This window comes from Nestor notabilis, unplaced genomic scaffold (assembly GCF_000696875.1).
Source record: "Nestor notabilis isolate BGI_N333 unplaced genomic scaffold, ASM69687v1 scaffold6774, whole genome shotgun sequence".
Taxonomy (NCBI): domain Eukaryota; kingdom Metazoa; phylum Chordata; class Aves; order Psittaciformes; family Psittacidae; genus Nestor; species Nestor notabilis.
The window spans coordinates 21,897-38,586 of NW_009926763.1; the positions used below are offsets into that span (position 1 = coordinate 21,897).

Here is a 16,690-nt window from a genome sequence, read left to right on the forward strand (position 1 = left end):
CTCCTTTTAATTAATACCAGAGCAAACTGCAGAGTGAGGTTCTCCATGAGAATTGTTGAATGAGAGGATTGTGCTATGAGCAGTAAGGTTTCATCATTTCTAGTGTAGTGGGAGAAGAGGGTTCCAGTGCCACTCTGTGCTCTAACCTGGCTGTGGGATTAAAATCACTCAGGGGCAGGTTGTAGTAGGCCTGAATAAAATTAGATTTAGTGAGAGGGTGCTTAGTTTCCCTCTCCACCTGAAAACATCACTGACCACTGTCCAGAAAGCTTTAAAAGGGGTGTGATATTTTGTGTTGGGGGAACACCATTGGTCTTGATGGAGATACAAACAATATTGTCACGCAGCAAAAAGACTTGACAACAGAATGAAAGCAAAATAGGCTGTGGCTTGTGATAGCTTGAAGAATTGTGTCTTTTATTAGATACAGTGACGAATTCTCTAAGTTCATGGACCATCTACTTTGGAGAATGTCAGGGGTTTTTTTCTAACACAGATAGCAAGTTGCTTTGTATTTCATATCACATACGCAGATAGTAATGAAAAAAATAATCTTGGAGAAAATTCTTCAAAACTTTTTACAATTTATGGTTAGTTCTGCAAGTAAATGTGGTGAAGCCTTTCTGACTTAATTGGGCAAAGTGTAGTGGGAATGAGGAAAGTAAGGAGTAAGTGTCTGTCACTGGAAGAGCCATCAGAATTTTGTACTCATTGCTAGGTACGAAGAACATGGATGTTGCCTGATATTAACTTCATAGCACAAGTTAATAGCTTCTCTCAAAGAAAGGGGGGCAGTTCAGTGTGTGTGAGGACCTCAAGCATCTGTCAAGCTAAGGGGAAGGAGCTTATTTTTCATTTTTATTTGGGGAGGAAAGAGAAAGTAATGAGGGGTTGAAATTGGCTTTAGTTTTATCACAAATACTTGTGACTTTCAGTTTGGTTAAACAAATCCAAGAACTGCCCTAACTTTTTCATTTTTTTTCCCTTTTTCTTTCCTTTTTAACTAAGAGTTACTATTTCCCTCTGAGATTCCTGGGAAATGTGTTTGTTAGGGTTGTTTGAAAAGAAAACTTAATCCTGCATAACACTTTAACCAAGCAAGCAGGGAGAATTGAGAAAAAGTGAAGAAGAAAGACTCATGTTATTTGCAAAAAATACATTAGATTTTTATAGTGAACACTGCTGCAAAATTCACTGCTTTTATTGGAGCTAATCCTCTATTGCTGATGCATCTATAAACATACTTGCGATGACAGTAACATTGCCGTGACAATACCCTGATTTACTGTTCTGGTTCAGATCTTGGTGTCCCTGTCTTTGTTGATGGTATGTGTGTTAAATGAGTTATTTCAGTTGTTTTCTCTCTCTGTCTCTCATTGTCCTTGGCACAGATCTCAAAGCGGTACTGTCAGAACAAACTGCTTGGACTGTCTGGATAGAACAAACAGCGTACAAGCTTTCTTTGGCTTGGAGGTAGGAAAAACAGTTCCAGATACACAACTGCTCTGGATGCTTCCATAGCAATTAAGCTGTAAAAGTAGCATTACCTTCCCTGTGAAAGATGAATTGGAATAGGTGGCAGTTTGATTTATAGCATGATACTTTTCTTGTTCTAGGACAACCAGATCTTAGTAGTTACAGGAGCAGTACTTGCGTAGTAGTTGAAATTAAAGGTTAAATGATAGTCATGCAGCAGTATGAAAAAGTTTTATTCTTTTTTAGGTGTCAGTTTCTTATGTCTGTTAAGATTCAGGCTTGCCATTTTAGAAGAGGTAGTAGTCCTTCACAAAAACACTTGCATTCACAGCTACTCTATTAGATTAAGTTTTTCAGGATGCAGGATTACCGTTCTTAGCATCTGCCAGTGCTGTGTGTTCATATTTTCACAGCACTGGGCTCTGAATTATTCATGGTAACGGTATCATGGTCGAGGCTTTGGCCACACTCAAATCAAGTAGTTGGAAACTGACCATGGGATTCAGTTCTCCTACAGGGTTGTGTTTCCGCATATTGGCTCACTGTTGGAACAAAGGTTCTAGCCTGCAGGCTTATACAGTAGAACTTGAGCACATGAACCTGATAAGAATTGATGGAGTAAAATAATACTGATTGGGCTGAAAGGACAGCTTTGAAAAAACTTTTAACAGCTCCACTCATCTTAATAAACTAAGTTTGGCTCCTAAAGGTAAAATCCTTAGTGTGTTTAAAAATGAAAACTTATGGGTGCTGTAACATGAAACTGAGTAAAATGAATATTCTTTTGTTTTCTGGGTTTTATTTAATTAAAATGCTCTTGTTCTAGCATCTGTAGGAGGAATTTCTATGAGAACAGCAAAATCCATTAGCTGTAGAACAAACATTTCTGATTCTGGAATATGTAGTGCTTTGCTGCTGCATTTACAAAGTGAACACTGTTGCCAGTTCATTGGTGTTTTAGTCAAACAGAATGCTGAACTGTTTACTCTCATGCAAGTACTCTGAATTTTCTCTTAACATTCAACATCAGTACATACTGTAGCAGTTACAGTACAGTTTGAGAGATCTACTGCATTTTTCTCCATTGTTTCCACTCTGCATGCATCATAGGGGGCCATACCTTTTAATTACAAAAATTAAGGAAAATATTTCTTCTTACTTAGTTCACTGTGACGAGAGTGGCAACATGCTTTGAAAACCTCACAGCACTGGATTGTGTTATGTAGTTTGTACATCTGTCCATCTTCTGTTGATTTGCCATGGGAGAAACAAATGATTACCTGAAGTCTTTCCTGGTCCTAAATGTGTTTGCTGGAGTTTAATAGTTTACTGTAGATAGAAAGGCAAGCTTGAAATGAGGAATGAGAAACATTTGCCTCTTGTATTTTGCTGATAATACAGTAGTTTCGTATGACATAAGAACGAACATTTATACGTTTTTATTACATATGGTATTTACTAAGCAAACTTAGCTTTGCAGCTCTATTTTTTCCTTTCTCATGCTTTTAAGAACTGGATCAAGTATCATCTTTTTTTCTTTTTTTTTTTAGACCAGGTGAGAGCTGAAATTATGATTTCAGCTAATATATGAGAGCTAAAAGTCTAAAACTAATTAAGAGGAAGAAAACAGTAAATCCTCATGAGCTGCTTAATTTTAAAATTTTGTTTAAATGAGATATTTAAATTCTTGCTTTTTTAACATGATAGATACTTAATATAACAAGTACTGAGCTCTGGAGAACCACCTAAAATTACAATATCAAGCACCTAATTTCTGAAGCTTCTCGTTTATTTATACTTAATTTTATCTGCAAGTTCTCTTTTGTAACTGCTGTTAATTTCTGACCAACCTTCAGAATTTGGCCTTTGTGTCATTTTATGTTCATCATTTTAAACTCCTTCTCCTTGCAGTTGGACACCTCAAGGTTTTAAAGATTTTTAAAGCTCTTGAAAATAGCTTTTTATTTAGTTTTAATTTTTTGTATTTATTTTCAGTATTATGTTGGTAGCCACAAACACTAGAAGCTTACTTGACTTTTTTTTTAAATAATCTTGATTTCATAAACCAGGATTTCAAACAAGGTACAATGTCCCACTGTACTTCCATGAGCATAGTGCAACATTTAAGTAATGTATTTAAATGTAAAATAATCATAGAATCATACATTTTCTATGTACTGTGTGTATACAATTGAAATGCATTTTATGTAGACTGTGCATTGTGGAAAATTAATTCAGGTATATTGATTAGTAAGGATAAAGGATTGCAGTGTGTTATGCATGAAAACAGAGTGAATGACAGAAACCATTCCTGTTTCACTGATCACAGAGCTCTTGCTGCTGCAGTTGGTAATAGAGGTCAGTGTGTTAGGTATTACTTTTTTTTGGGAAGAACATGAATTGCTGTAAGTTATATAACTAGAAAGACTTGGGAACCAAAAATTTCTCACCTTATAACTACTGAATTTTTAGATTAAAATATTTACAAATCAACTACATAATTCTTTTCCTATATTACTGCCTATCTTTAAAAGAAAATGAAATTCTGGAGGCTAAAGTTACATGTACAGTATACCCTTTCAGACATGACATGCTGTCAGTTTTTTCAGAATGATACGTATAAACCAAAGATTTTTTTGTGCACATATGTTGAAAAAATTATGTATCTTTTAATAAGTACATTTAAACATTTTTCTTTTGCAAATGTTCTCTTCAACTGTTGCAGATGCTAACAAAACAACTGGAAGTGTTAGGATTAGCTGAGAAGCCTCAGTTGGTTACTCGCTTTCAGGAAGTTTTCCGATCCATGTGGTCTGTGAATGGTGATTCTGTCAGTAAAATTTATGCTGGAACTGGAGCCCTTGAAGGGAAAGCTAAGGTAAAGTACATTTAATAGAACCTTCAGCAGTGTTCATTAGTAGGTTCTTAAAAATTTTGTAATCAATATAACAATTATGAGATTTTTTTTAAATGTGGTTTTGTTGTAATCCTAAAAAAAAACCCAACCAACAAAAAAAAACTAACATGAGACGGTCGGTTATGTTGACAACCAGATCTTGTTTTGGTACATCCTTTCTCAGCCATGCCCATGCCTCCCAGGTAAGAGTGTTCTGCAGGAAAGGATGAGGCTCAAAGCTTTCATGTCTTTAGATCATAGTTCAGAAAAATATATAGTCAAATCAGCTTTAGTTTCTTTGAATCTTTTCATTTTTCTTTCTGTACCTCTGCCTCCTATTGCTTCAGTTTTGTTCACTGTGTCACTGTCTTCCCTGGACATTATTCATACTTTTTAGTGTTTATTGACAATGTTAAAATTTCTTGGTTGCAGCTGGGTGGTTTTTTTGTTTCATGTTCCTCCAGTTATTTCTTTTTAGTTTTGCAATCAGTGAAAAAAAACAACAAATTCTGTTTATACCTCACTAAATTTTGTTTCTGCCTTGCTTTCTAACATTGTGATAACAATTCCATAGTACATGACAGTGTAATGCTGTTTCTCTTCAACTTATTTTGTCTTTTTTGATGCCCAAGTTGTTCACATTTTTTAGTGCTTTTATTTTTCTTCTAACAGTGTTGCTTTTTTTGTTTTCGTAATTCTCTCTCGTATTAAGTTATACATGTGAAGACAAACAAATGTTGAACCATAGTAATTATTGCCCTTAGTTCCTTCAAGAATTTCTTTTCATACTATTCTTTTATTCAGGAATGTGCTGCTTCTCATTCTGTATTGTATACTATGTACTCGTAGTTGTCTCTTTTTTTTTTTTTTCCATCACTTGTTCGTTCAAACCATATCAGGGTCCTTCTTTGCACATCTACAAGGCATTGCAGTAAGCTACATAAAAAGAAGTAAAAATTGTTGCTTATTCTACTCTTAACTGATGCATACAAGATTTTTTCATTTGGGAATTGCTTGTGTCTTAGTATAGAGTGGAATTTGGTTAAAGATGTTTAGTTTTATTTTCTTACAAAAATGTCACCCAGACCATCAGGAAAACTACAGTAAGTATTTTATGGGGTATCTCCCCTTCTCCTGACTTTCTCATTCAACCTTACTTGTTTCTTTTCCTAAATTAATAGTTTTCTGACATTCATTTGGACACTTAAATTTTTTACTTTGTAAAATGCATTTACTGTATTTATGCTTTCATTTGAATGTCTGAAACACAGAGTACATTTACTCTGCTGTCTTTGTATAATAACACAGGATCTCTGCTCTGATACAACTGTTAATGAGTACCATATATCATAAATAAAACACAGCATCCCTGATGGAAGTCCATCTATTCAAAGAGGATTTTTAGTTCTTGCAAAACCATACAATACTTGCCATTGTTTCAATGAAACCTGACCAGGTCACTACTTAGTATCTTCTTGAGTACTCTGATAATACATACAAAAGGTAGATTTTTTTTAAGTTGTTAGTTGTATTCATATTTCTCAAATGAAAGTTTGATGATTGAAGTTCTTCCATTTCTCGCTCTTCAGTCTGATTCTTTGAAGTCCAAGAGTACTTAGAAGTAAAAATACAGAAATTTAGGATAGGAGAAAAAAAATGTATTTTAACCTTAAATGTGTTAATATGCATTTCTATACTGAAAAATGGTCCTTTTTAAAGCATTATAATACTTGTTGAGTCTAACTCCTTACCTACTCTTTTTTTTGCTTTCTCTGGGTTCCTTTCAATTAATTGCCTGATATGTGAATGGTGAGTGTGGTTTTTTTGATCATGCCATAAGTTATACGTTGTCTGACAGAAAGGGAGCAGCATCCTATTAAAATCCTATTGCAATGGTGTGCTCCTTAACACCTCATCCACATTGTCTTCCAAAAATCACGGTGCAAATTCACTACTGCTTACCCTTGACAAAACAGGAGTTTCTTTCTTGTTGTCTAGTGCTATTAATAAAACTAAATGATGGGTTCATTTTGTAGTTTTCTTAAGCTTTCCTCTTTTTCTCCTATGCATTTAAGAGACCTTCATGAACAATGCAAGCTGTAAACTTGGAGGGTTTTTTTAATACCATGCAGCATCCCTGATGGATTATGGTTTATGTTTCATATACGTGCAAAAGCATGTGTTTATATACACCTCACAGGCAAAATACACTTACGTACATAAGACACAATAAACCATGTAATCAAGAGTATGTCTTTGTGCCTGTCATTGTCAGTGCTGTGTACACAGGTTACTGCTTGACATGTTGATTACATTTGTCCTCTAGGTGTCTGACCCGCAGGGAATATATGTAGTAATAGCACATCTCTTGGAGATTCTTGTTTAGCTCAGGTAGTTGGACACTTCTTTTGGAGCACTGTTCATGCCACTTGTGTGTAGTCTGTGCCACGACAGTGTCTTCATATATATGTAGCTATAGATCAGTGTATTATCTTCCTTCTGGGATACTGCATGAGACTTGCATGATTTTTTGAAAGTTAAGAGGTCTTAATAAGTTGAAGTTATCTCTTTTTTTTTTTTTTAACATGGATATTTCAGAACGTGAGTTCTGAACTAATATGCTCATACATATATACATACATACATATATATTCATGTATCATGACATTTAGACTCAAGTGCTTGCTCATCTCTCACTATTTGGGGAAAAGCCCAAAATCCCGTATCATGGTCTAAACATGGCACTATATCAATTTCATTTTTGAAGACTAAGGGTTTAGGGGAAAAAAGTTATTCCCCTCCCTGCAGTATTTTGTTTACTTTAAATAATTCAAACTGGAATAATCTGGTTGTTAGATATGCCTTGAAGGTATGGTTTAGCATTTGGGTGGGGAAAGAAAAAGCACAACATAGTACAATAGGCTCAGAAGACTTTAACACTTTAAGAAGGAAATTGCCTTAGATTTTAAAATCATTAATGTAGTTTACAAATATGTTACTGAATGTTGCCAATGTTATTGTGAGCAGTGTCCAATATAAAATATTTTATACGTGTTCCTCCCTAACAGGCTGGAAAGCTGAAGGATGGTGCTCGTTCTGTGACCAGAACGATTCAAAATAACTTTTTTGATAGCTCCAAGCAGGAGGCCATTGATGTTTTGTTATTGGGAAATACCCTAAATAGTGATTTAGCAGATAAAGCACGGGCTCTCTTAACCACCAGCAGTTTACGCGGTATGTGTCTTTCAGGATTTTAATTTGTCTGATAACTATTTGGTGTAAGAAAGCTGTACGGAGTCTGTTTTCAAAGCAATATTGGAAAGTGTAAAATGCTATTTTATGTTCTCTTGGCTTATTAAAAGATGAAAGTTACTTCTGCTTTACTAATATTACCAAACTAACATGCTGCAGTAATTTCTTTGCTGTAATTTCTTTATATTTTGTTGATGTCTGGTGGAATGTATTTGTCAGAACTTTACTGTAAATGCATGATAGACATGTTCTGCTCAGTTCTTCAAATTCATTGATAGCAAGTGTTAATCGTGACAATTATGTGCTGAATTTGGGAAAGAAAAACCTGCTTTATTAAAATATTAGGGGTTTTTTATTGTTTGCTGAATGTCTTCCTTAATTTGATCGGTCGTGTCAGTGAAGAAATTCTCACCATGGTATTAAACTAGATAGAAAGCATTTATTTTTTTCTCAAGCTTATCTTCATTTTGGTTTCTAAGATACTGAGGAACAAAAAGGGGGTTTTGGAATGAAAGACAGCTTAAGATAATAGTAGCTATCAGAAAATTCCTGATGTATGAATTTCTATCACAAAATAGGGTTTTTTTTTGTGAGAAGAAGTCTTTCCCAGGAACAGGTGCACCATAAAAGCTTTGTCAGTCTGTGTGTGAATTTCCACATCAAAATCAGAAAGATTTCAATAAGAAGGTCTGCTTAGGCGGACTGGCCATGTGGCACTTGGGGCTCTGGTTTCAGGAAGGTGGTTCACATCATCAGAACAGGTAGCTGAACCACACCATCCTGCATCCACAGTCCTCAATGCTACAGTCATGTCCCATCCTTCTGCAGGTCTAACAGGCAGGGAAGTACTAAGAGGGCCAGGTGTAGGGCTGTGTTTAGAATACACTCCTGGGATAGTAAAAAATAGAGGAGCTAGTTCTTGGGAAAAGAAGGAAATTCAATTTGAGTCTTCTTTTCGAGATCCCAAGTATGAGTGTCCTAAGTGGTGGGTTATTGCCAATTTTAGGGATTAAAAATAACATTCTTGTTTTTTTCCTTTTTTTTTCCCCCTTTATTCTGAACACTTCTCAACCTAGAATGAGAAAAATGTGTCAAAGCTTCAGTGTAAATCTGTGGCACAAGAAAGAAAATACTTGCCCAATTTTAGTCTTCAGCTTGTGGGTATTTTTCTATTTTCTATGTGAAACCTGAAAGATTCCTTTCCTTTCATTCGTTTACCACAAGGTTTTGTGTTATTGTAACTTTTCCTGTATCTGAAATGTGCTAAATTAGCCTTACCTCAAAATTAGTTGAAAGTCATTTTCATTTCTCCTCACTTTCTTCTCACTTTCTCTGTGAATGCAAGCTATCTTTTCATTATTTGCAGCTTCTGTCAGCTGAGGAACATTAAACCCTCTTCACTGAACATAATGTCTTTGCATTGTCTGCTGGGTGGTGAATTAACTAGAGAAATACTTCATCATATGTAAATCAATTTTTAATAAAGCAAGACAATTTGTTAATACTGTTGTGGAACTTTATAGATTTTGCAGCATAAAAGATGTACTTTAACTGATGCAAATGGTTATGTGTAATAAATTGTATATTACAACATGTTCTCTCACATGTTACTGGAAAAATTTAAAAAAAAACAATTACTTGACTAATCTTTTTTTTGTTTCCTTCTTACTGCATCCGTAGTTTCAGAGCAATCATTACAATCAGGTATAGTAAATTAAGCTGTAAATATGTGAGCAGCTATTGTTCTTCTTGTGCCTATTTACATGATACTTGGTTGTGGGCTCAGTTTTCCTAGTAGTGTTTGGATCTGGCATTCATTCCTGTGCCCCAAAATCCTTTAATCTAAGAAAAACCCTTTAATACAAAGAAAGTGAAAATATAAGAATATAAGGGGTGAAAAATACTAGAAGAAGAGCCAACCAATTCTTTGGGGTTTATTTTTGAAAATGATTTATTCTAGCTGTAGAGGAATTTTTTTTATCTGGTTTGGGAGCCTCTATACTTTTGTTTTGTCTACATGTTTTGTTTAGGGTAAGAGCTAAAAATTCTTTAGCTCTTTAGTGCAATTTGTTACATCTTATTTGCCATTAAAAGGCTCTACATGCTTGTGTTCTTTCATGAGCCAGACTCATTTTGTAATATCTCCCAGCCAAAATTAACGTTGTACTGGAATGATTGGAAATAATATACTGACACTTGTGTTCTGTGGGCAAAAGTACAGTCAAAGCCATTGAGATAAGTTACCTCTGCATATGACACAAAATGGAAGTTTAAGAACATCTATTCAGGTAAAACTCTCAGCGAAGAGGCGGCCTGAAGTGGCAACTTTATAGTTAACTCCCGATTTTCTACTTTGAGACATTGCAGTAGTATCTTGACCAATGTCTGTGATGTTGCTCTTAAAATATGAGAGGTTGGCTTTGGAGGATTCAGCAATACTGTGAACATGAAGAAGTGATATATGATAATAATGTAGGGGTGAGCCAGATAGAGGAAAATTACATGAAAGATCTCTTCAATTTAAGAAGCTTTTGAAAGCTCTTAGTTATTATCATTGTAAGTTAGCAACATAATGCATTCAGACTTCATTTTCAAAATTTTTAAATTCTTAGTGGAAATTCTGCTTTTTGTTGTAACTTAAGCTCTTTACATGAAGCTGCTCTGTTTGGGGAGAGAAAATATATGCATATGCCATATTTTTAAGGGAGAGCTGCAAGTACTTGTCAGCTGTGCAATACTTCATTGTCTCCTTGTTCCTAGAAAATATTATTTAAAATATGATATTCCTAATGCTCGTATGTTCAGAGTTTACTTTGTGTTGGGAAAATTTAAACATCCATTTCTGAGCTATTGCCTTAATAGGGTTCATTGTGCTACCTCTTGGAAGTAGGTTCAGTGAAACCAGATCAGATGCTTAATTTCTGGGTGACAGGGAATAAAAATGTGTTCTTAATACCTGGGAAAGCAAAGGGAGAGAAGGAGGGAAATAAACAAGAAAGCTCTTAATAATTGTTCAGACAAGTCTCCCATTTTAAAAGGATAGCGAAATTGTGCACAGTATCCCCTGAACCTGTGTGCTCGAGTAGTAGCTGCTAGCCCTGGGTACTGAAGAGGAGAGGATCCTTGGAAGAAATCATAAGGATTTGTTATTGGCTAGGTTGTTGTTCAGATACATCTCAAGTGTTTGAAGCTTCTCGCCCTCATACCCCCCCATCCCCTTAGAAAAGCACATTAAACAAAATCTGTATTTTTGAGCTTAAAATATTTCTTTCCTTTTACAGTTTTGCTTTTTCTATTAGTGTTTTACTTTATCTACTTAACTCTTACCGAGTACTTAAATAATGAAATCTGAATCACAGGTAATACACACCTTAAATTAACTGATTCACTGGCATTTTGTCAGTTTTAAACACTGTTTATTGGAATTAACAGTCACATTGTCATTTATGGTGTTACTATCTAGACTGTATCAGCCTAGCTTATAACTCACAGTCATACATGTCAACTATTTTTTTACTTCCTGATGTAACATTTCACTGTGGGTTTCATCTGGATACAAATTGCATGTCTTGAAATATGTCTACAGTAATTTGGATGTTGTAGTAAAATAGTTCAGTTGAGTTCTGTTGCACAGAATATCCCACCAAGAATTTAAAACCAATATCCCCTTTGTAGAACTGATTTCCAAATGCCTGCCTTCCTAGTATGAATGGCAGTTAAAGTATTTTTTCTGCAAAATAACAGAAAATATAATGGATTGGATTTTAAACATTGTAGAGTGAGATACAACTCTGTTGAAAAGATAAATAGCTTGAAATGTGTAGGAAAATAATGTACGTGGGAGGCTCTGGAGCTCTGAAAAGCAACGGGCTCACTCAGTATTTTGGAAAATACAAAAATTTGGGGTTTTTTTTTCATACTCTGATTTAGAAAAAGCCATTCTACAATTTAGAAAGCTTGCTAGTTTAAAGGTATGAATTTCATACTTGTAATATTCATGTTGTCAGTTCACTTATAAAGTCAGATTCTATCTTGGAAAGACTTTTCATATTAGGAGTTCATGATAATGTCATGAATATGCAATTATTCTATTTTGGAGCTTTTCTTAAAAGCTGCTTGGTAGCAAATATGAATTATTTGGAGTAGCTGTTTAAAATTAAGGTGAAAATTGCTAAATTTGCAAATTTGCAAAAGAAGGATTTGGAGAGAATAAAAGTCCAGACTCTGCTTTTCACTTGCTAAGGCTAATCTGTGCAGATCTTCACAGTGTCTGTGATGCTATTTTGGGTTCCTCGGGTTCAGGTAATCCTTTGGATTATTTAGGTGCTTGTGCATATTGTGGGTACATTTCTTGGACTGGTTTCTCTTCAGTGGTCAGCTTCGGTCCTTGATCCTCAGAGGCTTTTCTGGCATTTGGTGGACTTCTTGAGTGTCATCTACTGGGTAGATACATTCAGAAGTAGACTCAGTATTTGGCTCTCACCTGGAGTGTAAACTATTCTGTTAGATCCTTGCTGTTTTCTTGACTTACCTGGGTTTTACTTGGGTTACAATAAGAAAAGCATGATCCCAAGCATGATCTGCTTCTAGTACCCCAAGGAGACACCAGTCAGTTTATTGTATTTTACATGTGATTAGCCCATACATGGATATATGGTTTGTTCATCAGTGAAGGAGTTCACAAACAACAAATATATTATTTTCTTTTATTGTTTTCCATTTGTTTCAAAACCATGAGAGCTGGAGAATCCCTGATTTTTATTTTAATTGTGTAGCCAAGATTTGGTAGCAAATTTAGAGGTGGTAAGCTTAAAAGGATAACTAAAAAGACAACAGCTCACTAATCATCCTGTTGTGGTGATTTGAATGGAAATATTGTGCCCAGTAGCTGATCATTTTGCAAGACAGTGCACAGTGAATGGAAGAATTCCATCTAATATAATTTATATGATCCTCACAGTCTCATAACCATGAGAGTATTGAAAATAGGTAAATTAATATCACTTAAGTAAACTACAATGCAAACAACACTGTTTACACCAATGCAATTTTTATCCCACTGATATTAAAGAAAAAAGGAGCATAATTTAAAGAGAAAATAATCAGGCCTGTTTGTTTGCATTAGGAAATATAGCTGTATGACTATATTATGCAGCTGATTCATGAAGGGACTTTTAAACTCTGTAACTCTAGTGTCTGACCATTCAATAATCTTGTTTGTTTATTTCTTTCTCACAATGCCCTTTACAGATGGGTCATTACACTCTCTCCCATCTGGCAGATAGAAACAAGGCACAGAGAAAGGCTGGTGTGACAGGGAAATGAGTTTAATTGTTTTGAATCCTAGCCTACTTTCCTCACTAAAGCAGAATTCTAGGAATTCAACTAACCTAAAAAATAATTCAAATTTGTGGCTTATATGATAAAATAATGTACCTTACCTATTTTAGTAAATGTATTGTATCAGTAATTTTTACATTTCTAGAAGTTAGCATATCTGCCAGTTGGTTTTGTAATGGAGATTGAATTTCATGAATGTAATCTGTGAAAATGAGATAGATATCTGTGTTGGCATGTATGAAAAATAGTAGTTTCTGTAGAGAATCACACATAGGGTGAAAAAATGACAAATATTTATAAAACATAGAAATCATGTTTCTTTTATGTATCATTTATATATGTGTTTCTTTGTACAAATTACTTCTGACTTTCATTCAGCCAGTATCCTACCCAGACAAGTAGTACCTTCCCTTGTGAAAAGTTGCATTCATCTTGCTTTCACAGTTTAACTTTCTATATGTCTGTGCATGGATTTGTTGTCATTTTTTAAAGGGAAATCTCTCATTGCCAAGTTTTCTGGAGAAACATTCTATATGAAAATAATGTCTTTTCAAATGTTTTTGCAGCATCTGTAAAAGTGCTAAAGAGTATGTGTGAAAACTTTTATAAGTATGCAAAACCGAAAAGAATTAGAGTCTGTGTCGGGACGTGGAATGTCAACGGGGGAAAGCAGTTTCGAAGTATTGCCTTTAGAAATCAGACCCTTACTGACTGGCTTCTAGATGCACCAAAGTTAGCTGGAATTCATGAATTCCAAGGTAAGATTTGTATTCTGGTAATTTTTTCATGAAAACTCTGATTTTCGTAATTAGATCATGAACATTAAAATAGATACATGACGTCTTGGTTCTTAATTATAAATGACAATTAGATTTTTTTAATATTTAAATGCAGATCGCAAAAGCAAGCCTGTAGACATATTTGCCATTGGATTTGAAGAAATGGTGGAGTTAAATGCAGGAAACATTGTGAATGCCAGGTTGGTATACAATCTGTACAGTACTGTTTAGTTGATAATCACATTTTTTGAGTAAAATGTTATTTAATTTTTTCTCCTGTTTTGTAACGGTCGGGGTTAGTCTGGATTTATTTTTGACTGTATTCCAGTTCTCTCTGCCACTTTCTGTGCCAGGATTGCAGGCTTCGTCTCGGCTTTCTTAGCAAAGCTGTGATCACTTAGATCATGTCTAATGTAATCTAAAGGACCCAAGTAGTCAGTAGTTGGCCATGTTTTGGATTGCACTTTTAGCAGTTCCTTGACTTTTTCCTTCATTTGACACTTTGAAGGAATTTACCTCTGATGCTTGTAGCATTCTGCATTATCTGTGCCTTCCTATTGCCGCAAACAGCAAGTCCTGTGAAATTCCTTCCAAAAGCATGTATTGTTGGTATGCCTTTATATAGTGTCTCGCATCAAATTTTGATCTGTTTAAAGCAAGGTTTCTGTCCATAGTGTCAGGTTTTGCTGTCATTCCGTGAATTACATGTATATCAATGAGTTTGGATTTCTCACCCCTAGTAGAGGGGTTATGAAAACATATTTTTACCAGTGGTGAAGTCTGTATGTGTAGTCCTATTCACCTTGTCTGTTGTTTTGTCTGCCCGTTTTGCATGTTTTCTGGTGTTTATCTAGCTTTAACACATTGGAAAAAGCATCTAAAGCCTGTAACACTGTCAACCTTTGCACAGGCTTTTGTCTTGAGGACAAAGTGGCAGTTTGTCATCCCCTAATTTCACACTGTGTCTAGTTAACACTGTCTCCAGGTCTGATATTTTTCATTTGTTTTCAACACTAGCTCTGAAAACCATAGTCTATTAGGTGTCCAAGGAGGTTTCTTCTTGATCGAAGACATGGACATCTCAGTTTTCCAATATTAACTGAGCTCTAGGCTAGGCAGTAACTCCCTAGAAAAATTCTTAGGTTTTGCTTCTCTAGTCTAGCCTCAGAAATAGAGGAAAGATAGGCCTGGCTCTTAGCATTGTCTGTGGTGTTGAGAAAGTGAGGCAGCATTTTATGAGTCTGAATTTGAAATGATGATGTCATGACAGCTTGTGTCTCTGCTAGGAGACATTTGAGCACCATTCACAACTTGGCTTTGCCTTGGTACCTCAGGGTTTAGTTAAGGTGATTGTATGAAGGTTATTCAATTAGATCAACAGTTTAGATACCTGCTTAATTAGATTTATTTTAAAACTGGCATTTTTCATCTCACTGCTAGCACAACCAATCAGAAGCTCTGGGCTGCTGAGCTGCAGAAGACTATATCAAGAGATTACAAGTATGTGCTGCTGGCTTCTGAGCAGTTGGTGGGCGTCTGCCTTTTTGTGTTCATCAGGCCCCAGCATGCGCCTTTTATCAGGTCAGTGAACACACAGCTGTGCCCAAGTTGGGTCACCTTCAGTTTGCTTTGTATTGCAGACTAACCTACAAGTGTACTAAGAAGCGTATGAGGCTCTACTCCAGCTGTTCCATCTTCTGGGGAACTAGTTGCTTAAATTCTTTTATTGTAGTTTTTAAATGCCTCATCAATTGCCAAAAGAGCTTGACAAGCTGAAGACTTATACTGTTACCTCCTCAATAGCTGTTGGCATTTTGTTAAAATAGCCCAGTGGCCTTGCTGCTGAAAGAACAGTGTGAAAATGTTCTTTTACCAACGTAATGTCATACTCAAACATACTTAAAGCTGTTAACTTCTGTGCCTATCTTTCAGGGATGTTGCTGTTGATACTGTAAAGACTGGCATGGGAGGAGCCACTGGTAATAAAGGTGCAGTAGCAATTCGGATGTTGTTTCATACATCCAGTCTTTGCTTTGTCTGCAGTCATTTTGCTGCAGGGCAATCACAAGTTAAAGAGAGAAATGAAGACTTCGTAGAAATAGCTCGCAAGCTCAGTTTTCCAATGGTAAGCAACAGTGTTCAAATTCAATAATGAATAAGTTGAACCCTTTGAGCTCCAGCAATGTCATCCAAAAGCTCTATTTATTTTTTTTACCAGATTCCTGTGGAAATCAAATTTCCTTGGGTTAGAGGCCTCAGAGATAGTTAAGTTCCGACAAGATTTATTGAAATAGATGACTGCAGAAAGAATATACCTTTCCAGTGTAATGACTGATAGAGATAATGAAGCATAAATTCATTGCCTAGCATTAGACGTCAAGGATTTAGCATAGGAAAAAGACCTGATAGATTCTACGTGCAGCAGAACTTTTGTAGGTACTAGAGTTAATTAACTATGGCCAAAAAAATCCATGGAAAACAGCACTATTTTCAGTACACTTATTTTCTTGTTCACCCGTTTTTGTCAAGTTGGATTGTGCAGTTCTGTACCGTATTCTCATAAGGGATTATCAAACACCAAGTAAAAGTAAATTCTTGATACTTTTATCAGTGCAACAAAATTCTTTCTTGAGACTTAAAGCTGTCTTAAATTTTGTGGTTAAACCGTCCTTTGTCACTTTTTATGGCACTGTGCAGGATTCTCACACATTATATTACAGGGTTTTTTTAATTTCTAAATTTGTCCCCATGGTCATGTTTCAGTTTTTCTTGAAAGTACTGTATTATTGTGGTCCGCAGAAACAGTTTCCTAAATGCTGCTATTTTAATCTGCCATTTATCTGCTTTGATTTACTTAAGAGCAGTGCAAAAATCAAAACAGAGAAGTAAAAGTTCTCACTTCAAGCCTTAGGCTTTGTTTGAATGAACAGAGGCCTTCTGTCTTTCC

At 35.4% G+C, this 16,690-nt stretch overlaps 1 protein-coding gene across 4 annotated transcripts in view; it reads left to right on the plus strand.

The window, feature by feature from the left end:
• Positions 1-16,690, plus strand: part of SYNJ1 (synaptojanin 1) — a 62,778-nt gene that overhangs the window by 20,983 nt on the left and 25,105 nt on the right. For 3 of the 4 annotated variants that reach the window (XM_010013717.1, XM_010013719.1, XM_010013718.1), the window contains exons 9-16: positions 1,392-1,473; positions 4,202-4,354; positions 7,450-7,606; positions 9,305-9,328; positions 13,531-13,722; positions 13,859-13,943; positions 15,184-15,324; positions 15,676-15,868. In XM_010013717.1, the coding sequence (XP_010012019.1) occupies positions 1,392-1,473; positions 4,202-4,354; positions 7,450-7,606; positions 9,305-9,328; positions 13,531-13,722; positions 13,859-13,943; positions 15,184-15,324; positions 15,676-15,868 (1,027 nt within the window). Of the gene's footprint in view, positions 1-1,391; positions 1,474-4,201; positions 4,355-7,440; positions 7,607-9,304; positions 9,329-13,530; positions 13,723-13,858; positions 13,944-15,183; positions 15,325-15,675; positions 15,869-16,690 lie in introns of all 4 variants that reach the window. The other variant, XM_010013716.1, reaches the window with a different exon arrangement.